The following is a 27,471-nucleotide window of genomic DNA, read 5'->3' on the forward strand; positions in this document are numbered from 1 at the left end:
CTTCATCCCCACCCCACTGCCTTCCCTCAAAAATTTTATTTCTCTTGTATCTGTAGTCAGAACATGGCAGACCATCTGGGCAGAATCAGGCAAAACTGATCTCTTTGATCTCAAAGAGGAAAGACATGATCACATGCAGGAGCACATGTGCAGAGATCAACAAGCTCATATATGAACGAAATATCATCATATTGTGCATATGCTATGGCACAGCAAAATAATTCCAAACATAAGATGTAATGAAAATGCTTGCAGTTTAATATTAAAATACAAAAAAAAAATATTTTCAGAGCACTGAAGTGCAACATTTGACTTTGGCAAGATAGTGATTAAAAAAACAAAAACCAATGAAAACCACTGTTGCAATGAAATATCACCCACAGAAAAGAAAATCACTTCATATTGTCTTTTAAAGCTTTGCATAGTCATTGTCAGGTGACGTGTTCTATTGGTTTGCTGGTGAAAAAAACACATTGAACAATACAGCAAACACTACAAATGCCAAGTAAGCAACTATGCAGACCCAGAATCGAGGATCTTTAATGAAATTCTTATCAAAACAGCTGAATATGACATAGCCTATTGACATCCCAGCAAGGCCTCCGGCAATGTGGGCCACAAAGGAAACCTTAAGAGGAAAAACAAACACAGAGAGACACTTAGCAAGTGTTCCACTTTAGGATGGAGGTTCAAGCAGCGGTCATGACACAGAGGCTGTGAGTATAGCGCAAGGGAAAGTCAGAGCAGAATTGGCAGCAAGTGTCCAGAAGGACTTCAGTGCAGTCTGTACTGTGGAAGGCAGGGGCTGCAAGCAGGAACAATGGCTCCAAGTCAAGGACTTTGCAAGAAGAGTTTCCAAGAGCTCTAACAACTCTGCCAATGTGCAGCAGCCAGGAAAAAGAAGGGGTTAACCCAGCACGTTATCCAGTGTAATAGGGCTCCCACCTTCTCTTCCCCCTTCCCCAAATCCATTCTGGAGGATTGGGAGAAACCCCAAGACATCATGGGGGAACCGTTCCACCTGGCAAGGAGAAATGCTTGCACTGATGCAACAGGGGGATATTGAATTCCTCCCAGGGAATCCACAAAAATGGGGAACCGGCTGGAGACTGCAAGGGTGGGGCAAGAGGACCCCACAACAAATGCTAGAGGGAGGCACCCACCTCAGAGTGAGCCACACATGCCCCGCACCCACCCCCTAGTGCAAACTGCTTTTGTCTTGGTTGCTGCTGGAAGCCATGTCTCCCTTCCTAGGCAGCTTGACTGACTCCAGCTACAGAAACCCCCCCACGCCAGTTGGGGACCCCCTTTCTGCTCTGCATGGACCAAGAGATCATGCTGATTTCCCTCCAACGCATTGCTAGGCTGACTCAAGACCAATCGTCCCTTCCCACAGAACATGCAGGTGAGAGCATTCCCACAGAGCATTCGGCCCTATCTTCATGTAGGAACCGTTCCTGGACTCTCTTTCCACATGCAGCCACTTCTCTTCAGGCTTCCTCACCCACCCACTTTCCCCTGCAACCTGCAGCATGCAAAGTGCCCCTCAGCTTCCTTCCAGTGTTATTTGAAGCTCCAAGGCAGCCACTGAGCTGGACCCGCAGAACAGGCCTTTCTTCATTCTAGCCCTGCGTAAGGTGCCAGAGAGGAAAAAGAGAGAGCAAGAAGGCCGCAGGTAAATGATACAGTCCCAAAGGCCAACAGCAGGAAGAGCGGAAGGATTCAGCCCTTGAAGGAAGGAGGAGCATCTGGTGAAGGGAAATAAGAGAATGCCAAGTTAGTTTCCCAAAGCAGAAAGCTGAGAGAGCCCGATGAAATTCTGCTGCAGGAAACACGCTTACCTGAGGCGCAGAATTATCGGGAATAAATCTTCTGTACAAAGCAAATCCCACATCAGTTCCAACTAGGAAAACAAGACAAGTGGTCAGAAGGAAACTGGGCAAGGCCTCAAACACTTCTGAGCAGCCTCCCTGCCTGGGAACCACTGACAGGACAGTGGAGCACAATGGGCTACATTGACCCACTGGGTCAAGTCCTTAACGGCCAAAATGTAGAAGTGGGCATCACCATTTTTAAAAAATATATATAAAAAGACATATTTTGGGAGTCTGGGAAGGTCACAACAACCTTTTGGCCTCACAGAATCACAGCAGGGGCCCCCTAGGAATGGTAAGTAAATGAGTAATTTTTTTAAAAAAACAAATTTGTGGGCATAAAAAAACCCAAACTTTTGGCATCACCTACAGAAGCAGACATTGAAAGTAAATCTAAAACTAAATTTATAAAGAAGTTAAAAGGGACACATTTGGGAGGCCACAAAAATACTTTGCTATCACGATCACAGCAAGGGTGGGGGGATGGATGGGAGAAGATGGGGGGGAAATAAATTTGTGATCATGGCATCACAAGTGAGGAAGCACATAAGAGCAATCTTTTTATATATAAATGACAAATTTGGGAAGTTGGTAGTGGCAGTGCAGACCATTGTAGATATAAGAAGAGCCTAAATTGTACGGCTCAGCCATAATTGCTACGCCTTTAAATGATTTTTACAACCAAGTTAAGCAAGGGTCACCTTCTTTGAAAAGAAAACAGTCCACCAGACTTTGTTCTGCTTCCAAACTGTGGATGATAACGTTGAATTATTACTATTATTTTATGACTGTATTAAATTGTTTTCTGTTAGACACTCTGCTTTTTCGGGATAAAAGGCATGATACTAAACAAATAAGGAGCTATGTAAATAAACTGCCACATAAAAGAAGAACTGTAGGTATGCCCAAGTGAGCATGGGGCAGAAAAAGGAGGCTGGCTTAGTAAATGGGCTTACAGATTTACAGAGAGATTAGATCAGAATGGGAGACATTAAAAAATACCTATGCTGAGTATGAAGAGTAATCTGACAACTCCAAACAGCGGAATCATTTCTCGGAAGTTCTGTAAAGAACAAAAACATTAAGAAACTTTTGAACGACCCCATACCTCTTAAGGGTGCTGTTGGATGGCCATCTGTCATCGCAGCTTTAGCTGAGATTCCTGCATTGCAGGGGGTTGGACTAGATGACCCTTGGGTCCCTTCCAACTCTATGATTCTATGATTCAGATGTTACCTCACCACCACCACCAAAACACATACTTTATAAAGGGGAGAGAAGGTATGGGACTCCTTTATCTTTGAAACATTTGGGTGAGTCTGAGAGATGGGTTCTGGAGGTATCTTGCATTTTCATACAATCATATTATTGGAAGGGACTTTGAAGGTGATTTAGTCCAGTCCTCTGCTCAGGGCAGAGTCTGCAATGGAGGGTCTGCAACTACAAATGGCCCATCACCTCCTGGGACAGCCTCTTCATCAGTTGACAACCTGTTGCCATTCAGGCATTTTTCCTGATTGCTCCCCTGCAATCTTTATCCCCCAAAGTTCTAGTCTCGTCCTCATGGAGCAAAAGAGAATGAGAGTCTGCTCCACCTTCTACTTGATGGACCTTCAAATTTTTTCAGAGCTGCTCTCCTTAATCTTCCCTTTTCCAGGCTAAACATGTCCAGCTCTGTCAGGGAACAACAAAAAGCTCAGAGGTGGAAAGGCAGTTGGATTACAGAGAGCCCCCCAAAGATCGTGGGAAGCAGCACTTCCTCAGCGGAGGAGGGAAGTCCCGCCTCTAGTGGCTTGGAGGATGCAAGAAAGAGCCAAGACACTGTGCCTGAGCAAAGCAGGGAGGAGGGAGGTCTCCCTTTACCCAAGCCTTCCTAGTGCAGTAGGTTTTCCCGCAGAGAGGGGAGGCGTCAGCTGGGGGGTCAAGAAACTACTCTGCTGGGGAAAGTTTAAGGACCGCCCACCCTCAGATTCTGCTAGTGACTGAGGAAGACATGGAGTTTAGACGTTCTGCACTGTAAATGCTTTGCACCAATAATAAAGCCCTTGAAAGACCAGTGAGGGATCTTGCCTCTGCGCTCTCGAGCAACCACCCAATAGGCATAACAAGCTCTTTCAACTGTTCCTCACAGGGCTTTGGTTTGTGGAACTAAGTGCCTAAAATAATTGTTTCCCCATAGAGCAAAGAGAGTTAGGATTAGGCTTCGCACCCACAACAATACAGGTATGGCCTACCTTTGAGTAGTTATATCTTTACTGATACCAACCCCAATTGCAAACAACTTCACCTGAATCCTGAGCAACCTCCTTACCACTAGAATATTCATGAAGTATCCTCCTATGAGAGCATAGACTCCTCCTGATGCTCCGACCAGGCCCTGGAGAGGATCACAGACTGAGCTTGCCAAGGAACCTGCAGCAGTGGTGGGGAAAAGAGGATTGTGGCAGGTTAATTACTGTATTGGCCCAAATATAAACCACACCTTTAAAATTTAGGGGGGGGGAGAGAAAAAAAGACAATACCCGAATATAAGCTGCTCCCTTAAAATTGGGCTATAGGCTGAAAATTGCTGCGGTTCGTAGAATTGTAACTCCAGCCAATTTAAGCCTTTGATCTTGCAAGCCCTCAAAAGTTACCGTACAATCGCTAAAATGGCAAATCGCTATTCAATTGCTACAATTCCGCAGGCATTCACACCTGTAAATGGCAAATGAACAGTCTCAAGCTCGCAAATTGGCAAGAAAACATTTTTTTTGTTCCATTTTACCGTATGTCTGTTTCAGCAGCGCTATTGTAAAAGCCAATTTTTATAAGGTCGCAAATTTAAGCCGCATTTTAACTTTTCACTGTCGGAATTTGGGGGAAAAGTGAGGCTTATATTCAGACCAATACGGTAAAGCTTCCCATAGAAAGAGGCATGACTGTGCTGCCTGTTTTCCAATCTCTTCTCTTCCCACTCACCTGCAAGCACTCCTGCAATATAGACCAACCCAACTCTGTGTCCTTTGTGAACCAGTTCTAGGGGGATCCCCAAGAGAAGCTGCAGGAAGAGGTTTCCTAAGATATGTTCAATGCTGCAAAGGAAAAAAGCACAGGGAGAAGATGAATCAGCACTTATGTCTATCTTGATTAAGACAAAAACAAAATCTACATTCAAGTGCTAGAGGCTAAGTAACTACAGGTGCTGACACACATACTACTCTCTTAGCCCTGGGCCATTAGACAGTTTAGATGCAGATGAAACTGAGACAAGGTCTCCAGCAAAGGAAAGACTTTGAGGGCCCTGCTGCCCTTCTTTGTGGGGCACTCAACAAGTCACCCACTCAGTCACTTGTGCCAGAGGGCCAACATGGCTGTGATTAAATGGGTGCTGCTCTAAAGGCCAAGCCTCACGAAACTGAAAATCTTAATCACATCATAGAAGGTGCACTGCTGTCTTGAGGCTTAGCCAGAGAATCACCGTTTTAGGAGAAGGGGGTGACCACCGAAGAATAATCCATAACTCATCCCAGCTTCATTGAAGGGGAGACACTCATATAGCTTAACAGGTCTGGGATGATTCAAGTAGGTAGCCATGTTGGTCTGACGCAGTCAAAATAAAAAAATTAAATAAAAAAATTGTCCAGTAGCACCTTAGAGACTATCTAAGTTTGTTCTGGGTATAAGCTTTTGTGTGCATGCACACTTCTTCAGATACACCTCTTCAGAAGTGTGCATGCACACAAAAGCTTATACAGTGGTACCTTGGGTTAAGAACTTAATTCGTTCCAGAGGTCCGTTCTTAACCTGAAACTGTTCTTAACCTGAAGCACCACTTTAGCTAATGGGGCCTTCCACTGCCGCCGCGCCGCCGGAGCACAATTTCTGTTCTCATCCTGAAGCAAAGTTCTTAACTCGAGGTAATATTTCTGGGTTAGCGGAGTCTGTAACCTGAAGCATCTGTAACCTGAACCGTCTGTAACCCGAGGTACCACTGTACCCAGAACAAACTTAGATGGTCTCTAAGGGGCTACTGGGTAATTTTTAATTTTTTTATTTATTAGGTCTGGGATGCACATTCCAAACCAAACTCTTTGAGATGGGAATCATTTCTTAACTCCAGGAGGTTAAAAGCCTGTTAGATTCCGTTGCGCTTTCCAAAGTTAACCCAGGCATTGATCCCATAGACCAGGATTTTTGTTTTATTTTAAACAGGCCAAGTCTTCTTCCCATTAATCAATGCAATGGGTGGCTTACCCAGCATGCACCAGCATGTAAGACAAGAATCTCCAGGCTTCCTTCCTTTTGTCAGGCCTGTAAATGAAAGGACTGTTCTGGTTGCTTTCCCAGTCTAGGGTGAGCCACTGACTCTGGGGCTTCGAAACCGCGTAATAAATGAACACGGCCACCTAGAAAGAAACACAGAGAGAGTTGCAGTCGGACTCAGACTGGCTCAGGGAAACAACGAAAGGGCAGAGCAGCCATTGCTGCCACCTATCTCTCGTCCATATCTCAGAGTCGCCAGAACCTGGTGCATCCGAAAGTTTAGGAGCACAGGAAGTCTGCACCGAGGGCAAAGGGCTAGAGGAGTCTTCCTTTATTTATTTTGCCTCTTTAATTATTTTAATTGATTTGTTACAAAAAGAAAAGTGCAAACCTAACAAAAAGAAAGAAAACAAAGAATAAAAAAATGTAACCCATGAAGCACCGCAGCCTGTAAGGACAAAAGTCCGATCATCCAGCTCAGCTCCAAAGGCATAAGGAAGTGTTAACTCATGCAAATATTCCCTTTGCAAATATTAAATGTTTATAAAAATAAAAGTATTCTTCACCTGTGAGTTGCATTATTATTTGGAATAAATGTTCTATTTTTCTTAACGGAGCCAGATGTTTGCATAGACTAGTGGCACTGTGTGACCACATGTCTCAATATTTGTTTTCCTTTATGGCAGGCTCAGCAGCAGCGCACTTGCTGCACATGCAGAGGGAACCTGGTTCAATCCCCAGAGAGGGCTGGGGAAAAACTCCCCGTCTGAACCCCTGGAGAGCCACTGCTGCCAGTCAGTGCAGGTACTACTGAGCTAGATGGGACTATCATTACTTGGTATAAGGCAACTGCTGCCAGTGTTCTCCTATGAAATCTCTGAGTATGTGTTTCAAAGGAGCCTTGCTAAGCAGCCTTAGACAATATAACTTTTCTATACACACACAATACTTTCTGTGGACCAGAGGAACCCTGGCAGTCATGATTTCTGAGCTCTTTTCTGAAGCAGACTGGAAAGAACCCTGCAATCCCTCAGCAGCAGTAGCTTTTCGGATGGGTATGTGTCTTTTCAGACCCTCATTGGACCATTTCTAGTTTAAATACGGTCACACAATTCATCCGAAGTCATGTAAACTAAGATCAGCAAAGCAAAATGCTTACTCCCAGTAGCATTTCTATTGTCAATTAACTGACACTTAACTTGAAATGAACTTTATATGCTCATAAAAGAGCATGTAAATATGCACATAGGAAGAAAGTAAGAATCCCTGCACACAGAAAGGTAGCAGTCATTTTTATTGAGGAGGATGGACTGCTTTTCCTTGACACACTAGCTTTCCCTGCGCAAGGTTCCTGACAAGGCAGAGAATTCATTTCAGCCATTCCACCCTTGCATTCTGAAATCATGAAGGCTGCACCATGGCATGGGCTTTTTTGTAAATTGACAGCTAGGTGGAGCCCCAAGTAACTGAACAGGAACACTTTACTCATGAAGGCAAATGAGACCACAGATTCAAACTGTCACAGGCACAGGGAAGAGGGCATCCTGGACTATTACACTGTCTGTCATCCTAAATTGTGAAAACTATGTTGGGATCTTAGGCGGGGGGTAGCGTAGCAAGGAAGAGTTTTGAACATTTCCTGGGAGAGCTCCCTACCTCAGCCACGCTGATGCCCAGGATGAAGATGGGTGGCGGGATGCAGTTGGCTCTCTCCAGATAGGTGGCCCGGGAATCCTCCGGGAGCATCCACTTGGACACCGTGTTGTGGAGGCTGTCGCAGCTCAGGCAGGCCGCACGGTTCCGGCCTTCCTCCTCGCCCTCCTCTTCCTCCTGGGACCGGGCTGCCCGCTCCTCCTCGGCGTGCAACCTCTCCAGCTCCATCGCGCCCGCCGCAGCCTGCTCCTGCCGAACAGGGAAGAAGAGGCGGGTATCGTCAGGGAAGCCCCGGCTCTCCGCCAGCAGCCTCGCCCTACGCAGCCCAACCCCAAGCCCGCCCCGTCCAAACCACAGCTCGGCACTGGGCTCGCAGGGCGCGCCGCGGCCAGAGCGCAAGGGCTGCGCGCCGCCGGGCTGCGGGAACTGCGAGCCGCGGCAGGGCGCGGGGACCCCGTCGGAAGCAGTCACCTCCACCTCTCGCAGAAGCCCGGGGCGTGACTGTCTGATCGCCCACCGCCGCTGCCGTCGCGAAGGAAGGGCGCGAGGCTGGCGGGATCCCCCAGAGGGCGCTCCGAGGCTGGACGGAAGGTGTCTCCGGAGGAGGCGGGCAGGGCAGCAGTCCACCACCACCGGCGGCGGCCCCGACGAGCGCCCACCTGGAATCGGGCGCGGCGCGGAAGCAGCACGAAGGGGCGGGCCGCGAAGGCGGAGAGGAAGCAGCCGCGCTCGCTCGCCCTCGAAGCCGAGGAGTCGCGATCGGGGCCAGGCGGGGCGAAGGCAGGCAGGCGAAGCGGGCTCCGCCCTAGGGGGTTCCAGCCAGGCAGAAAGGGAGCGTCTGCGAGTCCCTCCCTAGGGAAGTTAGACGGGTTTCCTCCTTACAGTCCTTCCGCCCGCAGGTGAAGACAAGCTTTGGGGAACTGACTGGTGGTGGTGCCCTGCTTTTTTTGTGGTGATTGGGCTTGTCCCCGCCCCCCCGCCCGTTTTAAACACTTCTTGCTTTATCTGTAAGCTGCTTCGAGTCCCTGCTGGGGGGGGGAGTGGGGCATAAATAAATAAATATTACTATAGCACACTGGGGTGGGAGTCGTGAATCATGCCGCAAGGCAAGGACCCTCTGGGTATTTAGATAGAAGGAATGATTAACGGCAACAGCAGCAGCAACAAAAGTGCATATCTGTGCCTTTAAGTTATCAACATGTGGAATTGCCACTGATCTTTATGGACCTATGGATTTTTAAGGTGGGTTCCCTCCAAAGTGACTCAAATCACAGATCACATCCTTACAGTGAATTGCACCTCAGAAGCCATGGATCCTGCAATGTGTCACGTGTCGTGGACGTTTATAAATTTTATACAGGATACTCCTGGAAGTCATCATGTGCACAAACTGAGTAATAAAACCCTTTACATGGTGCTGCCATAGTGCAGAAATGTGAATCCAGGTCATGGATCCTCTGGAATTTTTATAGGGAAATCCTACAAAACAACTGTCCACTCCTTAACACACCCAGATCAGAATATTGCAGCACAAAACCCCAGCACAGATTTAGGGATTCACTGCCCTGCAAAACAAAAATCCAAGTCATAGATCCTTGTGAATTTATGTGATTTTTATGTTCCCCCCCCCCAAACCATGATGAAATTAGAGATTCTATCCACATACTAAACTCTGAAAAATCACAGCTGCTGTGAAGCAGAGAACTATGGGAGGTGTCTACTGTAGTAATAAGTAGCTTGTTTCAGTAATGGAAGGATTTATTCTGAGGCAACTGAACTTTCCCCCCTCTCCCCCCTGAATCTGTTTGAGGGCTCCCCACCCTCTGGAACAGAACTAGGATAGGCATGCTGCAAAGGGGTGAGGAAGGAAAGGGGGAAATTCTATTGCTGAAGTGTAAATCCTTGCACTAATGGAACCGCTTTGAGGTTTTTTCTACAAGCGGCATATAAATTTTATGAAATAAAAAAATGCACTCACTGAGTAACTCATTTGCAATTGAGTTAAAATTTCCTTTCCCTTCTCATTTTCTCTGTATTCAATTCCAGATTTTGGGCAGGCAGTTAATGTAACAAAAAATAATAATAAATCGTGTGTTTTAAACTCATTGGGCGTCACTCAGTGCAAATTAAAATATTTAGGCATATATATATTCAGAAATATGAACAGTTTATTTTGAAATAATAAACATGTTTGGCAAAACATTAATAAATAGGTGGAAATGAGAGAATTATACTATATTGGACATTTTGGCTATTATTAAAACGATCATTCTCCCCAAATTAACAGATCCCCCTTGCTGCTACATGCAAGAGGTAAAGCGCGTCAACTTACAGAATCACTTCTATGACAACAAAGAATGGGTACCGGACTGCTGCTCAAGGAGGGATTTTTACTTTGCTTCAGCATTCATCAAACAAAGCAAGGATGCCCTCTAGTGAGCATTTACAACAGCACAACTCATCAGGTAGGTAGACCTCAGTAGCATCCTTAAAAGAACCAAGGGACGATTCGGGACACACTTATGGATGTGACCTACCCTTGCATAACTCACAATATCAATAAGAGAATCAGAGACTCCTGGAGTTGAAAGCAACCAGCAGCCCTCCTGCCCCTCCACACTCCCAAATTCTTATCAGGATGGTCCCCCATCCCTGCAGAGCTAATTTGAGGGTAAAGGGAGAGGAGGGGGAAGTTCCTCCTCTCCCTTGCCCTCCTGGTGCACAACCCTCGTTTGAGGGTTAGGGTTCTTTAAACCATACTGCAACCATTCTGAAGCCTGGGGGCTTCTCACCTGAGATTCCCAACCTTCACATTTCATTACACATTTTCATAGGGGTGTTTTAGTGTTCAGGAGGAAGGGCAGGATAAAGATGGCGCAAGCAATGGAAGTCTATTATGCACCCGCAGAGTCATTCCCACTTCGCAAATAGAAAGGGAATGGGGAAGAGAAGGGCGTGTAAATTCTTGATAAGTTTTAACAAGAATGCTCATCATTTTCCCAGCTTCCTCTTGTTCTGCAACAGGGCTAGAACTGTGTTGTTTTTCTAAAACTTTTGCTCAAGCTACTAGATTCCTGAATTAGAAGTTACAGTTTTATGTTCTGAGCTTTGCTTTCCAGACCTCCCTGGTCATAAAAACTGCTGAAAGGGAAATTGTCAGAGCGACAATCTGCAACCTTCATTAATTTAATGTTGGCTGGAAAGAAATCAGCGCTTTGACATCTCCTTCCCAAGGCATCAGACAAGCTTTCACACATGGTTAAGCAGGAGGGAAAGGATTTTTTTTTTTATTCCAAAAAGTAATAAATGCAAATGCTATCAAACAACAGTTGCGTAACCTGTACATCTGCTAGGCAGGGGAAGTTTGCTTCAAAAGCCCAGGCAGGGCAAGAACAGAAGGCAACCTGTGCTGTTGGGAGGAAGAGAGTGGGGGAGGGCCTAGTTCTTTGTGGGGAAAATGGCAAGCATCAGCCTTCCCCCAGCTTGGTGCCCTCCAGCTGTTTTGGACTACAACTCCCATCATCCCTGACCATCAGTTATGCTGGCTGGGGCTGATGGAAGTTGCAGACCAAAGCAACAGGAGACACATCAACAGACATAATCTTCCTCAGAGGCTGTCTCCATGCCAACAGTCTCCTGACTAACATTGCAAGAGTCTCAGGAATTGGTGCTACTCTGGGGGACGGAGAAGACTCAGTTTATGGTCAGCACGTCGCTCTGGATCTCGTGGCTCAGCTGGGTTTGGAGATCGCTCAGTTTCTTCTTCAAGCCAGACAACGCAGAGAGGACGATGGTCTCAGGACGCAGGGAGCCACAGGACTCTACGTTGTAGTAAAACCTGAGAGGATAAAGAGGCCAGAGAGGTTTTCAGAGAGAGATGCTCTTTGCTCGAGCCCCAGCACACAGTAAGGAAAACTCAAGAGAACTATCTTCATGACACTGCTTATTAAAAGAAGGATGCACTGCAACTCAGTTGTTTGTGAATGTCTAAACGTGCTTCAGTTTTCCATGGAGGCTGATGACACTCACTCACCAGGGAAGAAGAGGTGCTCTGGGTTATGCTGGGAATGTATACACAGACCACTAGTCCCAGCTCAACATAGTCCAAAATAGACTGGAAGCAGCTCTCCAGGATTTAAGATAAAGGACATTCCAAGTCCTATCTAGAGATAAACCTGGGACCTTTTGCATGCAAATTAGGTTCTCCTCCACTGAGCTACAGCTATAACACAATATTCAACATACAGATCATAGATATATGTAGAGAAGGTGGATAGAGAAAAGCTTTACTCCTTCTCTTGTAACAATAGAACTTGGGGACATCCAATGAAGCCAAATTTTTGGAAGATTCAGGATAAAAGAAAAAACTTCTTCACACAGCGCATACTTAAAACTGTGGAATTTGCTGTTACAAGATGTAGGGGGCAAAATAATGTCACACATACAGACATCCAGGCGCTGGTAACTCCTCACCTCTCTGGCTTTCCATTGGGATCATATGGAGCCTGGGCTTCATCTTCATCAATTTCAGAGTATTCGCTCTTTGGCCTAGAATAGAGACATAACATTTCTAGAAATTTTGAATTCATAGGGAGAAAACAAACTACCCCTCATCCCATAAATATTGGGGAAAATAGGGGGAAATGCAATACCAAATTTGTTCAGCACATTTTATTTATTTAACCTTGCATTTATTTCTCACCTTGATTGCAAACAGAAAATGACAGATCAGGGAAGCCAGCAGGACAGCCCCCCACCCTCATTTTGGGGCATCTTTCTGTGGATGTGTAAAAATTTAATTCACAGGGCTTGCCAATCTCTGTTCCTTCCGCATAATGTTAGATGTAAAGTTCATAATATACCCTAAACAGTTTGCTATCATTTGAACTAGAGATAAAATGGGGAGGAAGAGTTTGATTTGTGTTTTAACATGAACTTGTTGCTCCCTACAACAGTTTGAGAACTGAATCACAAAAAAATGGCACCTCTCCAAATTTTGTGATGCAGTTCTTGAACCAAAATCCATGTACAATAATTAGCATAAAGTGTGCATAACATTGCACATTAGTACAGTGGTCCCTAAACTTCCCCCACCTCCTAACAGACAACTTGAAAACTGCTGAAGGTCTTGGCAGAGCACTAAATGATCTTCCTGCCTGTTTTAGCAATTGTAATGTGCTGCGCCAGATAATGTATGATATTTAATTGTATTTTTACAAACACGTTATGAACCACCTGAATGAAGTGGTCCCAGTTTGAGAAACTGGCACATTGCCTGGGAAAAGATGTGAATTAATAATAATAATAAATTTTATTTATACCCCGCCCTCCCCAGCCAAGGCCAGGCTCAGGGCGGCTAACAAGCAATAATAAAAACAAGTTGAATGAATACAACTTAAAAACAAGATTAAAATACAACATTAAAACATTGAAACATTAAAATGTAGCCTCATCACAGGAGGAGAAAGGAAAAAAGAAAGAGGGGGAGGGAATCAAATTGACTCCAAGCCAAAGGCCAGGCGGAACAACTCTGTCTTACAGGCCCTGCGGAAAGAAATCAGTTCTTGCAGGGCCCTGGTCTCATGAGGCAGAGCGTTCCACCAGGCCGGAGCCAGTGTTGAAAAAGCCCTGGCTCTGGTTGAGGCTAATCTAACTTCCTTAGGGCCTGGGACCTCTAGGTGTTGCTATTTATGGACCTTAAGGTCCTCCGTGGGGCATACCAGGAGAGGCGGTCCCGTAGGTATGAGGGTCCTAGGCCGTGAAGGGCTTTAAAGGTCAAAACCAGCACCTTAAATCTGACCCTGTACTCCACCGGGAGCCAGTGCAGCTGGAAAAGCACTAGGTGAATATGCTTCCATGGCAGAGACCCCGTGAGGAGCCTCGCTGCAGCATTCTTCACCCGCTGGAGTTTCTGGGATAGCTTCAAGGGCAGCCCCGCGTAGAGCGAATTACAGAAGTCAAGTTTGGAGGAGACCGTCGCATTAGGTATTAAAATGCGGGCAAACATTATTCAGAACTTTTTTTTTTTTTATAAACAATGTAGAAATCTGGTCAACTGAATTTAAGAGTGGAAAAACAAGAAATAGAAGTTGACAACTTTGTGTCTTCCCCACTTGAACCACCTCTTTATGGAAACCCACCATTCCTCTGGTTTAGGGTAGACGGTGTGTCGCAGGGCATTATCTGGGTCGTACTCAAAGGCCACTCCTGCTGTGGGGTTCCACTTGGCGTGCTCCTTGCCAAACCCCTTCTTGGCATACGCTCGCAGCCTCAGCTCCTGGCCTTTCCGTAACTTGACAATGAGAATGTCTAAAAGAACACACACACAGATACACTGGTGAAGAGGTGTAAAACAGCTGTGATGCTTTGTACCTTCAAAATCACCTCTCACCAGAAGCCCAAACGGGGGTGTATTATCATGGGGCTGCTGGGGCAGGGATCTTGGCATCTAGTTCAAGGACACTCCCTCAATACCAACAGTTGTGCTGATCACACAAAGGTGGGCGGGGAGCTACATGGACCATCTCTCATCCCATATTGAGTAACATGTGTATTAATGCCTTGGGCCTCAAAGGCTATGTTATTGGATACAATTCAGGAAGAATTAAACAAAGAAGTCTAGTTTGATCAGAGAATCCAGCTCCGTTCAGGCATGATTCCTGGATGGGGTATCCCATCTTCATGTTTCCCTACTCATATATGTGCATATGGATGCTGGGAATGGAGCTCCCCCTACCTACACCTTACACAAGTTGCTTCTCATGTAACAGACCTTCTCTTAAACTGAGTTTTCCATAATGAGCAGGTGAATATGTCTAAAGAAAACAAACACAACAGATGAAGATGTCTAAAGAAAACATACTAAATTGTACCTGCAACAATTGGGAGCCTAGGGGCTCAATCCTGCCATCTAAAGGCAACTCTTACCAGAAGCCAAAATATGGGTGCATTGTGGTGGACTTCTCATAGGTATCCATACATATTACACATCAGTTGCATCAAAGGATGGCTCCATAGAGATAAAATACCATCACATTGCTAACTCTGCCTGTAGATTGCCTTTGGCTTGGGTACCTACCATCCTGTTCAACGTAGTCATTAGGGTCATTATCTCTGCTCCTGGACGTCACCTGTGTGGAGCCAAGAGAGAGGAGGTCACAGGAAGACAGTCTGCATCTTCTGAATTTAAAAACTGAGTTCCTCACTTAAATACAAGGACTGCAGAGTTGTATCAGAATGCCACTAGATCCCAATCTGCTTTTCTCCCACCCTGACTTCAGAGCATAGGAAGCTTCCTTATAATGAGGGAGACGATTGGTCACTCTAACTCAATATTGTCTACACTGACTGGCAGAAGCTCTCCAGGCGTTCAGACCTCTCCAGGGTTATTTCCTAGCCCTACCTAGAGATACCGCTGAGGGCTGAACCAGGGGCCTTCTGCAAGCAAAGCAGGTGCTCTACCACCGAGTTAGAGCCCTGGTGTATTAGGCATCAGGAGTCATATACATGCAGGTCCTGCTGTCCACCTGCGAAAACTCACTTATCTGCACATAAAGAATTATGCCCAAAGCTTGCTAAAAACAGCAGATTCAGATATCTGAACATCGGGAGTTTGCTTGCTTCCTTATTTCCTTGCATATTTGTGCTTTGCTGGTGGGTGGCAGCCTTTTTGGGGTAGAAACCATGCAGGGAGGGAGGGAAGGAGGAAGTAAGCAAGATCAAATGAATCAGAAAGCAGGAGACATTGGACAAATCAGTTTTTTTCCTTTGTTGGTTGGCTACAACCATTTCAGGAAGTAACCACTGAAAAATGGAGAGAGATTGGAAAAAATCCAGATTAGAAATACTGACATAGGAAATAATGGAAATCACGGACTAGTTATGCAAATGGCCACCAAATGAATGGAAACAGCATGTACAGTATTTGGGGGTACCTTTGAGGCATTGTCCTCTCTTATTCCTGCACTGGAGCTTTCCTACATTTCTTCACTTTTATTTGTACAAAAAAAGACAATTAAGAGACTTTGCAGAGATAGAGCAGGAACTCTGTACTGACCGGTATAACTCGGGGGTTGTTGGAGATGAGGTCACGTGATGTGACGTGGCGGGTCTGGTCTTCATTGCATCGGACATCGAGCGTGAACTCCACTGAGCACTCAGGACAAAATTCATCACAGGTGCAATCCTGAAGGGAGGGGAAGAAAAGCAGGACAGGATGGTCCAACTGCAACTCGAAACATCTCCCATCAGTGATGCTGCTGCTCTCCCACCCCAAGAACTAGAACACAGGACCCTGAAGTGGATCAGAGCCAACGGCCCTACTGTGGCTGACCAGATGTTTATGGGAAGATGCAAGCTGCCCAAGAAGGCAACAGACCTCTCTTGTTCACGATTCCCAGAAAATGATCATTTAGCGAAATGGGAAATGGGCAGAACCATGTGCACCAGTTTCCTTGGAGGAAAGTTGGGATATAAATGTACTACTAATAATAAGAAAAATGGTGTGGAAATGAACTTGTCAGATATGTTTGCTTGACACAACATGGTCTAATTTTGCCACAAACTAAGCAACCAATGGCCGAGGTCATCTAATTTTGCTGCAAATTTTGTGCAAGCAAATCAGGATGACTGTTTGATATACTAGTTGTCTGCAAGTAAACAAGGAATTAGAAACAAGACACTCCTGGATCCTTTCTGGCTTCCTGAAGGATACTATGCCCTGGTGGACAACAAAGGAGGAAAAGAGATGTGAAGGAAGTGGTCCATGAGAGGCCCCTTTGAAGTGGTGAGGGAGATCTTTGGCCCTCTGTCTCCAACTCCCTTTCCACAGTGATCCTCCAAGAAATCTAGTTTGCTGACTAGGGTCAAGACTCACCCGAGAATACTGCAGCTTATCAACAACATCATCACTGGTAAGTGGGATCAAACCTAAGAAGGAAATGAGTGAAAACAGCCATGTGAGGGTTGGAAGGCAGTCAGCCAGTCAGCATCAACAAACAGAGTTCCCTGTTCAAATTTCAGACACCAGAATAACTTTTGTGGCTCACAGTATCCCAGAGGTAAAAAAAGAAATAGCCCCAAAGACTGGAGTGGGTGGGGAAACAAACCTCAACAAGGTACTGAAAAAACATCAGATGGAACTTAATAAAATAGTGAAATGTCCAATACATCTCATTATTTTATTAAACTTTGGGGCTTGTCTCTTTTTGGGGAAATATCACAGTATCCAAAGGGGGGGGTTGGCGGGGAGAGGATAGAAGAGAAAAAACCCCCCACAAAGATGCAGGAGAAACTTAAGAGCCCATTTAGCTGTATGGAAAAACTGGCACACCAAACCAGCCCTTCCAAACCCTGCACTCATTCCTCTCATTTTTCACTCTTAATTGTATAATAATGACAGGTTGGTATTCTAAAATTGGGAAGCTGTTGGCTTATATGGATGAAAGATTTCTATGAAAATATGAGCCATTAACAGGGCATGAGCTACAAGCAAATCTACAGAAATTACATACAGCCTGATCAATATATGTCAGGTCTTACTCTTATACCATCTGAAACCTTGGGGAAGGCAAGCTGCTTGACCCTTAATTTGATGACTAACGGCCACTCAAATCAGTATAGCAAGATATTGGAGATCCCTAAGGACTGCTTTTATGGAGATTTGATCAACAACTTTGGGAATGAGCACTTATGAAAAAGCTAATTCAAGTCATGCAAGAGATTGTTGTCATTGAGTCATGCATGATTGTTGTTAGCTGCCCTGAGCCCAGCTTCGGCTGGGGAGGGCGGGATATAAATAAAATTTATTATTATTATTATTATTAAAAAGGAAAACGATCTGATAACTTTTATGCAGTTTGGTTTAAATGTATTGTTTTTGCAACAATTAAAATGCACAGGGATTTATGGAGGGACACTTTTAATTCCTTTTGCTGAAGTATTGTTATGATTTCTAAATAACAAAACATCGTGCCTCTCTTCCTTGTTTCTTTATGCACCTTATTGTATCTCATCGATTATATGTGGAAAATAGTTTTTTTAAAAAGATGCAAGAGAAAGAGGCAATGGGATGATGAGAGTTCAGTTCAACATTTGGAGGGCATCACGTTGGTGAACTGTGCAACTGCTGTACAATGTTTAAAAAGTTTGGGTGCTTTATAAGTGATAAGTAAAAAACAACAGGTACATGAATCTCATGAAGTGGACTCTGGACCGCAAAAGCTTCTACCATAATACACTTGCTAGTCTTTAAGACACTACAAGACTTGCTGCACCACAGGCTAATGCTGCCCCTCTTTAAAGAGTAATGAGGGGTTGTATTTTTTGTTTTCCTTCATTCCATCTTCTACGTACTCACCCAGCCTGTGTGCAATGAACTCATCATGGAGTACAGAGGAGTTGGCGTCTATCTGGACCCAGTCTATGGCTGCAAACAAGACAGTAAGAACCCAAAATGAGAAAATACTTTTTCACCCATCAACGGTAAGAGAATGTGGGCTCTGAGGCACATCTACACTTCAAACTAGGCTTCTCCCCTGGTGCTCTCCATATGTTTCAGATTACAATTTCTGTCAGCTCCAGACAGTACAGCTACATGATGCTGGGGCTGATGGGAGTTGTGTGGTCTATGACAAACCTAAATTGGTTTGGTTGTAAAGAGTGGCCCCCAAGTTCCTTTGAGAACTGCAGACTGGGGCGATGCTGAAAATTTTCTGCTAGAGACCTGGAATTTTCTTAGAGGACTACAGTTCTGGAGGGCCTTGAGAGAAGCCTTGGCAGTCCACTTTAGTATGGAGCTGAAAACTTCAACGCTATTAGAGAAGCATGCAAAAGCACAACTTTTTCTAAGTAATACATTCAAATCTAGGTTACTGACCAGGATGAATAATATTTTTTCTTCTTTCCTTGCAAGAGAGCTTGAAAATTGGGGTCTTGGTAGACCACTTAAATCCCCCCTTCAGAGCCAGCATAATCAAAAACAGTGCTGTGTTTTGAAGACCACTAAGAGGCCCCAGACCAAGCTCTGGAAAAGAACCCCTTTTAATTGTATTCTTTGGGGTGGGGGAGTTAATTAGCACACTGCACCAGTGCCATCATGTGAAAATCATGGTCCCTAAGCCAGGACTTTGCTAGCCTGTTTGATAAATCCAACCCTGGGAAAAACTGCCTCAATCTCCAGTGTCAGGGAAGGGGGAAATCAAGTGCAAGGAAGGCCCAGTTCAGATATCTCAACCTTTCTGAGGACTACCTGAGTGCAGCTTGTGGACCACAATATCTGAAATAGGACAGAAACATATTGTGTGTGTATGATGCATGTGCATGCGCACCAGCATCTTTGATCAGCCTAGCAATATAATTATCTTGCAAGAAGAGACAAAATATAAAATGGGGAAATACCTATGATGGGAACTTCAGCAATGAAGACTCTCCTGATGGAATTTGCTACCCTAGAATAGAAAAAAACAACAGTTTTTATACAATCTGAATTGTATTTCTGAACCACGTGTGTGAAGTTATGAGCCCCCTTCTCAGCTCGTGCTTTGAGAACTATTTCTGAAGTCCCTTGGGTGCAATCTCCCTCTAAAACTCTGCTATGGATCAGAGCCCTGAGACAAGGCAGCCAGGGCAAAGGAACCACAACCAGGCCATGGAGGGGATCTTGCAAGAGACTCATTATTTCAATGCAACAGAGAAGCAGAGGGTGGGGGCAGTTTGAAGAGAAAAACCACAAGTTGTGTTGAGGAAAACAGGTCTTTTAAGAGTCAGTGGCACAGTGTAGACTTAATGGGAAATGACTGGGCCAATTTCAGAGGAAACCAATAGTCCTTTCCTGCTTGGTATTTTAGGGATGTGTGCATGTGTTTCTAAGTGTTATCTGCCCAAAGTGCTACCCTCCAGAGTCTTCCTCATCCAGGGCTTATGCATGCATATGATCACTAATGTGCCCAATAGTACAGACTTTGCTATGTTACACATAGCAGCTGCTGACAGATTCATTCTGAACTGTTTTTAATATTCTATAGAACGATTACATAGAGAGAGTTATAGTTAGAGTTGTTATAGTTCCTACAGATATTGTTAGCATCTCTTTAACCAGAAGAACAAGCACTTGCATTGCCAAGCATCCTGTTCTCAGTGGCCAACCAGATGCCCCAAACAGAAACCCGCAAACAGGACCAGAACACAACAGCCCTCTCCCCTCCTGTAGTTTCCAGCAACTGGTATTCAGAAGCATTCCTGCAGAGCATAGCCACTGCAGGTAGCAGCCATCAACAACCCTATCCTCTACAAATCTATCTTCTTTGAAAGTCATCCAAGTTGGTGGCCATTGCTGCCTCCTGTGGGAGTTTAACTATGCGCTTGCATGAAGGACTTTCCTTCATCCGTCCTGAAACGTCCAACATTCAGCATCACTGAATGTCCACAAGTTCTAGTGTTATGTGGAGGAGGGATCTCTCTCTACGGCATATATAACTTTATAAACTTCCATCATGTCCTGGCCTTCCTCACCTTTTCTCTAACCTAAAAAGCCCCATAGTGCTGTAACCTGTTGAATGTGGGATGACTTCAGGGCAGATAAATGACTTTTTCACACAGCACAGTTAATCAGTGGCATTCTCTCCCACAAGACGTGGTGAGGGCCAGCTGGTTTTAAAATTCATGGGGTCTATGACTAGGGCCGGATTTAGGTTTGATGAGGCCCTAAACTACTGAAGGTAATCCAGCTGTCCTTTGTCAACAACAAAGTGTCACTTTTTTGTTGTTGAATACATGCTATATGGTAATTTATGGACCTAATAGGTATCTAAAGCCATTTGCACATAACAAAATGTGTATTTTATCAAAGTACACCCAGTTTTTCCCCCTTTAATTTTTTGGGGGGTCCCCAAGAGAGTGGGGCCCTAAGCTATAGCTTGTTTAGCTTATACGTAAATCCGGCACTGTGAATCCACGGCTACTACCCACAACATCCACGCGCTGCCCCCCTCCCGTGGGAGGCCAGAGCCCCCTGAATCCTGAACATCCCCAGGCAGAGAAGAGTGCTCTCTCTGGCCCTGCACTCGGGCTTCCCAATGGGGGATGTGGCTGCTAGACTAGCTGCGCGCCCCCCCTGCGTTTTGAGCCCCCAAAGCTCTTCTCTCTTCGATGTGCATGCAGTGAGTTGAGAGCGGGGGGTTCAAGGCGCGCGGCGAGCCGGTAGTAGCGCGGCCCGAGAGGAACCCGCCCGGGGGAGGCTTGCGGAGGCCCCGACCCCACGCCCGTAGCCCCCCGCCTGTCCTCACGCCAGGTCGGTGTTCTCGATGATGAACTTGACGTTCTCGTCGCTGAGCTCCGTGATGCGCACCGTCGGCTGGTTGGCGTAAGGCATGGCGGGGCCGCCCGGCAGAAGCACCAGGACCTGGAGGAGGAGCGGGGACAATTCCTCCGCGCCTCCTGCCTGGGAGAGGCGCCGCCCAGCGCCGGCTCACAGTTCCTTGCTCGCCCCCCAGCGACCCGGATGACCTGGCCTGGGCGGCTGCCTCGTGGTCGCTGCTCTCTGCTTTCCTCTGTGGCTCTGGTGGGCTATCCGCCGCAAGCCAGGGGATGTTTCCCTCGCCTGGATACGTGGGGTTGTGGTTGTTGCTGCTGCTTCTCCTCCTTCATCTGCACATGGGACACAAACTCTGTCACAGTAATCACGTCGGCTGCGTATTTATAAGGACTTTGGAGGAGTGCTTCAGTTGTTGTCCTCATATTTATATCCCACCTTTCCTCCCAGTGCAGCTTGCATTAAAAGCATCACACAGTAAAACGCAATTTCGGTAACAAAGCATAGCGCACAACTTTGCTATCATTTTGTTTCCTCCAGATACTATACCACAATGTGTAGAATGACCCAAGACCTTGTGACTGGTCCAAGCACTTGTTGCATTTCATAGCTAGTGTTGTAAAGGTACACTTATGAACATTTAACATATATCTAAGACCTAAAAATTCCTATCACACTAGAAAGCTTCAAAGGGTATCTTGTGCATCGCTATTTATTCAACAAAAAATGGAGGTGATTTTACCACGATGAAGTGGACGGTGGCCTTGAAACCATAATGAATTTGTTTCAGTGCAATCCTATATTCTGAGTCTACAGTACTCAGAAGTAAGCCCCAGTAAGGTTACTTTACTTTGCCTGTATACAGGATACATTCCAAAGTCCACAGTTGGGCATTTTCTTAGGACCAGCCTAATATAAAAAATGATAAAATATATGCGCTTAAGATTGCAGCCTTAATATTTGAGATGCCACTGCAAGGCTAGATGCAATAAATCCTTGCTCTATGCGGTGAGGTGCTGAGCCTTCTGATAAAAAAAATTCAACATATTTTACTGCTTTTTCTTTATCCTTCTGGTTTATTTTATACATTTTAATGCTAAGGGCATTCCTTGATTTGTTATTACTCTTTTATCACCTGTTTGAAAGGTGGCTTATCATAAATCTATAAAATAAAACATTTCCGTTTTAATCTCCTATTTGATTGATGAATGCAGCAGGAGCATCTTTGTGGGGGAGGGAATATAACTGCTCTCCTCCCCAAATCTCCGGGTTGTAGTAAGAGATATGAAGCTCTTGGGGCCTCCTGTCTCCATGGCAACCAAGCCATGTAGTAGTGATTGCAACCGGAGGGAGCGTGGCTGCCTCGCCTTCGCTCACATCCGGGTATTTTCGACAGCCGCTGACCCTCCCTCCACCTCCCGCTGTCGTGAAATGAAGAGGGTGCTTTCCGGACCTACTCTAAGCAGTGGGACAAGTCTTACGCCCCCGAGCTATTTATCTAACAAAAAAAATTTTTGTCCGTTGTTCTTAGTGCCTTATTATATTTAGCGTGGAAATAAGGCGGCCGCGGTGGCTGCTGGGAGAAGCCGGACTCTCCTCCAATCAGAGCGCGCGGCGCGGAGCAGAACAGCGTTGACGTGACGGGCTCGCGGCGGACCGAGGAAGCGAAGCGAGAACGGTAAGAAGCCCTTTGGCTGGGGGATGGCGGGGAGCGGACGCAGCCGAGGGGAGCTTTCAACCTTAGCCTCCCTCACGCGTGTTTCGGGCCCGGCACGCGTTTACAGCCCCTTTTTTCCTTCCTCAGCCGTAGGCCCTAGTACCCGGATGTGCCGCCTTCCACCCTTCCCGCCCCGCTTTAAGGTGCCGAACACCATTAACGCCAGGGCAGAAGGGGCCGCTTGACCCAGCGTCCTGCTTCCAAACAGCGGTCGCTCACTAGATAGCGGGGGGTGAGGGTTGCTCCTTCCTGCTTATCCCCAACACCATGGAGAAACTGTCCGGAGCCAGACTGCCTCTGCACCTGGGGGCTCTATTTTGAAATCATTGGCTAACAGCAGCAGATCTCTTCCTGCTCTGTGGGTTTGTCACCCAAACCACTTGGGCTGCAGACCTACACACCTTTAACTGGAAGTACGGCCCATTGAGCTTACTTCTGAGTAGACATGCAAAGGACTGTGCAGCCACCGGTAACCGTCGCCTTGGATTTTTCTAAACCTCTCCTAAAGCTGCCAGTTCTGCCCGTAAAAGGTTCCGTGTTTAATCAATGGTTCTTCCAGATAAAGTAGATGATGGAAGAAGCCTCGCCTGAGACCAGGATGAGCCACTACCAGCACTAAGCTAGATAAGCCCAATGGTCTTGAATCTGTATGAGTGAGATTTTGTATGTTCACATGGCTATAGTTAGATACAACAAATTCTTTAAAGCAGAAGTGTGCTTTGTCTTGTCTTTCTTAAATCTACTGTGGATCAGTTGGTGATCCCCAAGTTCTAATATTAAGAGAAGGCAATATATTTATTTTCTATCCATCCATATCACATCACTCATAGCGTTATCAACCTCTAGCATACTCTTCCAGAACACTTAAACAAAATAATAGAGGGGTTGTTTGCTTTCTTGAGGAAAGGTATTTCTTTTTCTGCATCTGTCCAACTCTACTGTAGCCTTCTTCAGGTGTGTTAATAAAGTTAATGTTAATTAAGTGTGGTGGGGAGGAGCTCCAGGGACAGTCCTGTTAGCACTGCTTCCCACCACAATTGTAATTGCACTCTGCACAATTGGGAGAATGACAGCAGGCAGAGCTAGCAAACTTGTCTAAAAGGGGCCCCCATATTTTTGGTTAGCATATGTAAAAACATGTGTCATTGAGCTAGCAGTCTAGAATCCATAAGGACAGGAAACAGGGATATGAACTTACAGTCTTTATACGAACATCTAGACTTGCACTCTCAGAAACAAGGATATGAACATATATGAGGATGAGACTGAGGGGGAATGTGTTGCCTACAGCTGCTCAATGAATCTAGAAGAGTTTACAACTCAAGTCTCTTAGCTATTTTGTTACACTGCTATTTATCATAATAAATTTGTTAGTCATTGAACTGCCATAAGACTCTGCTTTGTTTTAGCTCTCTGAGATAATACAATTTAGATCCTTGCCTCACTTTAGCAGGCTTCTGGTTGTTGTTGCTGGGTAGTGTCAAAGCTCTGTGTACAATGGAGGAATAAAGCCCATTGAGCATACTGGGACTTTCTTCTGAGCAAGTCTGCAGAAAGTGGTGGAAACTCAAAGGTGAGGGGGCAGTTGAATGCCACACAGGGAAATCTCCACAGCTGGGATGCAGCCATAGAAAAGACCCTCTTGCATGTGCCAACAAACATATCATCACCCTGCGTCATGATATAGAGAAGGACCTCTCCATCTTGTGTATGGGAGAAGGAATTCCTTTAGGTTCCCTGAACTCCAAGCCATTTGGGGTTTATAAAGGTAATCTCCAGAACTTTAATTGCACCTAGAAATGTATTGCTAACTAGAGCAGTTCTCCTTAAGTGATCACAATATTTTCCCACATTCATGAGCATCCCAAGCCACACTGTGGACCAGTTAAAGCTTCCAGAGGTTCTCTTCATAGGTAGCCTCATGTAGTACATAGCAGTAGTACAGTCTTTATGTAACCAAGACGTGTTACTGTGGCTAGATACAGAAATGATCATAGTTGGTGCACCAGCCTAAACTGGGCAAACGTCCTCTGGCCACAGCTACTTCCTTGGTATTCAGAAGGTGGTTGGGCCCAGGAGAAGTCCCAAACCTTTATTTTTCAAGATGTCTGCTACTTTCTTTAGAAAAGGCTGAACACTGCACATCCTGCTTTTCACCAGGATTATGTAAAGCTACATTAACTCTTCATTACTAACTAGTTAACATAGCATGAAAACAGCACGGAAACTACCTTGCCAAAATGATTAGTCCTGTTCCTTTCTTGCGACGAATCTCACAAAGGTCCTTGACACAGAAGTGATGTTGCAGCTATGAAATCTTGCTCTAGTTAATGGGCATAAAAAATATTTTGCAGTCTTGAGCTGGAGCACCCTAGAGGCATGCCAGTGTGTGTGTGTGTGTGTGTGTGTGTGTGTGTGTGATGTAGTGTTGAATCTTGCACTATTAATTGGAATGCTTTTAGCACTCTTTTTAGAGCTGGATGTATCTGAACTCTCTTGGACTTAGGAGGAGGAATTTTAAATACACTACTAAAAGCAGACTATAGGATTGGTGTGAACTCAGCTATCGTAATATGGGAAGTTCTTGATGTTCAGCAACAGAGTTATTAACTGGAAATTGTGTACAAAGCAGTGTGACTTGTTTTGTCCCTGTCTGCAGAGTGGGCTGTGCATTGAAATAGCACAATGTCATTTTCTTTACTACACAAGATTGTTTTACATTGCAAATGTGCATTGTCCATTGGTGTTGTATGTGTTTTATCAAGTGAACCTGCATTGCAGGGCTAGAGCTATCGTAATGGAATGGAGTCTCTGTATGAATCCTAAATTGTCTGGGCTTTGTGAAATGTTTCTTAGGACTTCTCCTGAATCTCTCATTATACATTCTGAGTCATTTTAGAGTGGTTAATCTTGAAGACAGCCTATCAGCATGCATCTTCTCTAATTTTGTGCTCCAGTTTTATTTTCTTCAAGATGGAGCTTACCTTTTAATATGCAATCCACCAGGAATGCCTCCTCCTCAGCATTGTTTAAATGAGTGGGACTTGGGGAATGGCACACAAATATATTGTCTTGTCTCTTGCTTGGGTCCGCAACACCTTTTGGTATGGCTGTGGCATGAACACTGAACAGGTAACACCCAGGCACAATTTCCACCTCACACTTTTACTCTTCCTATGCAGGCAGAGTAACAGGAGACTATCTGGCATGTATGTGGAGTTCTGTGTGTGAGAGAGAGAACTAAATTTTGTTGCCTTTAGTTCTTAGTGGATGCAAAGGAAAGAAACTCTGTTTCCCTGCCTAGCGTCCACAAATCCATTTTGTATTTGCTTGAGTAATGATTCCCCAACATAGTGATTGTCAGTTGCTTTATTAAAAAAAGGTGGTGGAGGAGAGAGAGACTGTGTAAGCCTCTTCCAGGATAAGGAATCAAGCTGAAGAAGGATCAGCTGGTGGCAACAACCTTGATTTGAAGTGGATGAGAATCAGGGAGAAGGAAGAGATGAGGGTCTAAAAAATGGTTTAGAGCATTAGAGACTAACCTTTCGGTCCAGTGTGCTGCAACTTATCAGAGGTATGAGAGAGGCCAACTGGAGTAGCAAGTGAAGCCCCATCTGCAATGCAGGTATAGTTGTAGGCTGCATAGCTGAGAAGCAGACAGCAGTGTTGGAGAAGCAAGCCCAGGCCTCATTCTCTGCCTTAGCCAGCCCTGGGGGACCTCCTACTCTCCTGCAGTCAAGCCAGAAATTTCTACTTTCAATCTGTCACTGGAAAAAGTGCTGCAGCAGCAGTGGAGAACCCCAGGCTGCTACCTTCCAGACTTCCTTTAGGATTCTGCCCAGGCCACACCTCTCACCAGCTTGAGTGTTTTTGCCGGACTGGAATGTGTCATCGAACTCGGATAATGCCTCTTGCTTACTTGTGTGGAGGATACAGAGTGGGGTGTTAGTGTGTGTGCAGAAACTAGTGTACTGTACAAAGGTTTAATTTATGTTCATTGCTGTGCCTACTTTTGCCTCTGGCCCCACTCCCCCCTGACAAATGACCCCCAGAAGGGAATGTGGCCCTTAGGTTGAAAAAAGTTCCTATTCTGGAACAAGAGCCCTTTATAAATGGATACATAATCAACGGGAATGAGCTGTGCGCACACACATATGCACATACATTGTATATTGGCAAGAGTTGCATTGACCAACTAGAGGAAAATGAATGGCCCAGCATTCCATTTAATTGACCCATCCAACCATGTGCAGTTGCTGGATAGCCCAACAGGGGAGAGCGGTGTTGCCCTCAGGCACTGTTTGATATTTCTGACCACCGTCAGAACAGGATGTTGGCCTAATCTGTAGGCCCTTATGTTCTTAAGTTTCACCAAGTGATAAACTGTAGACTGGTTATTTTCCTGTTAGAAGTTGGCTATTTCTCTGTTCTGTTTTCCAAATGTTATAGTTTCATTTTAATGGAGGTTGTTGTTTCAGAGCACAAATATTGGCTTAATGCAGAAGGAACTATTGACAGATCTTCAATCTTGATTTTGATGAGTTTTGCTCTACCTGGCTTTTGGACAACTATTTGATTCAGAGAACTTAGTTTACTACCTTCTGCCAGATCCACCTCTTTGGGGTCTCAGTTGTTGCTTTTTCCTCAGCCAGATGTGATGATTCTGGCATCAT

General features: G+C 45.3%; 3 protein-coding genes across 3 annotated transcripts in view; 1 reads left to right on the forward strand and 2 right to left on the reverse strand.

Annotated features, from left to right (window-relative positions):
• Nucleotides 1-237: 237 nt before the first annotated feature.
• RHBDL2 (rhomboid like 2) lies at nt 238-8,524 on the reverse strand. Its single transcript, XM_053399200.1, has 8 exons — nt 8,432-8,524; nt 7,776-8,021; nt 6,111-6,262; nt 4,836-4,948; nt 4,186-4,286; nt 2,877-2,937; nt 1,842-1,903; nt 238-628 (listed from the first exon to the last, which is right to left on the reverse strand). The coding sequence occupies exons 2-8, from the start codon at nt 7,998-8,000 to the stop codon at nt 446-448; spliced, it is 897 nt and encodes a 298-aa protein (XP_053255175.1). The 5' UTR covers nt 8,001-8,021; nt 8,432-8,524; the 3' UTR covers nt 238-445.
• Nucleotides 8,525-9,918: 1,394 nt separating this feature from the next.
• POLR2C (RNA polymerase II subunit C) lies at nt 9,919-21,303 on the reverse strand. Its single transcript, XM_053399201.1, has 9 exons — nt 21,056-21,303; nt 19,170-19,219; nt 18,130-18,198; nt 16,648-16,700; nt 15,829-15,957; nt 14,851-14,902; nt 13,913-14,081; nt 12,246-12,320; nt 9,919-11,610 (listed from the first exon to the last, which is right to left on the reverse strand). The coding sequence occupies exons 1-9, from the start codon at nt 21,139-21,141 to the stop codon at nt 11,466-11,468; spliced, it is 828 nt and encodes a 275-aa protein (XP_053255176.1). The 5' UTR covers nt 21,142-21,303; the 3' UTR covers nt 9,919-11,465.
• Nucleotides 21,304-22,667: 1,364 nt separating this feature from the next.
• NUP93 (nucleoporin 93) overlaps nt 22,668-27,471 on the forward strand; it is a 66,378-nt gene continuing 61,574 nt past the window's right edge. The window contains exon 1 of the mRNA XM_053399198.1: nt 22,668-22,759. The gene's annotated coding sequence lies outside the window, so the exon portion shown is untranslated. The remainder of the gene's footprint in view (nt 22,760-27,471) is intronic.

Source organism: Podarcis raffonei, chromosome 8, assembly GCF_027172205.1.
Source record: "Podarcis raffonei isolate rPodRaf1 chromosome 8, rPodRaf1.pri, whole genome shotgun sequence".
Classification (NCBI taxonomy): domain Eukaryota; kingdom Metazoa; phylum Chordata; class Lepidosauria; order Squamata; family Lacertidae; genus Podarcis; species Podarcis raffonei.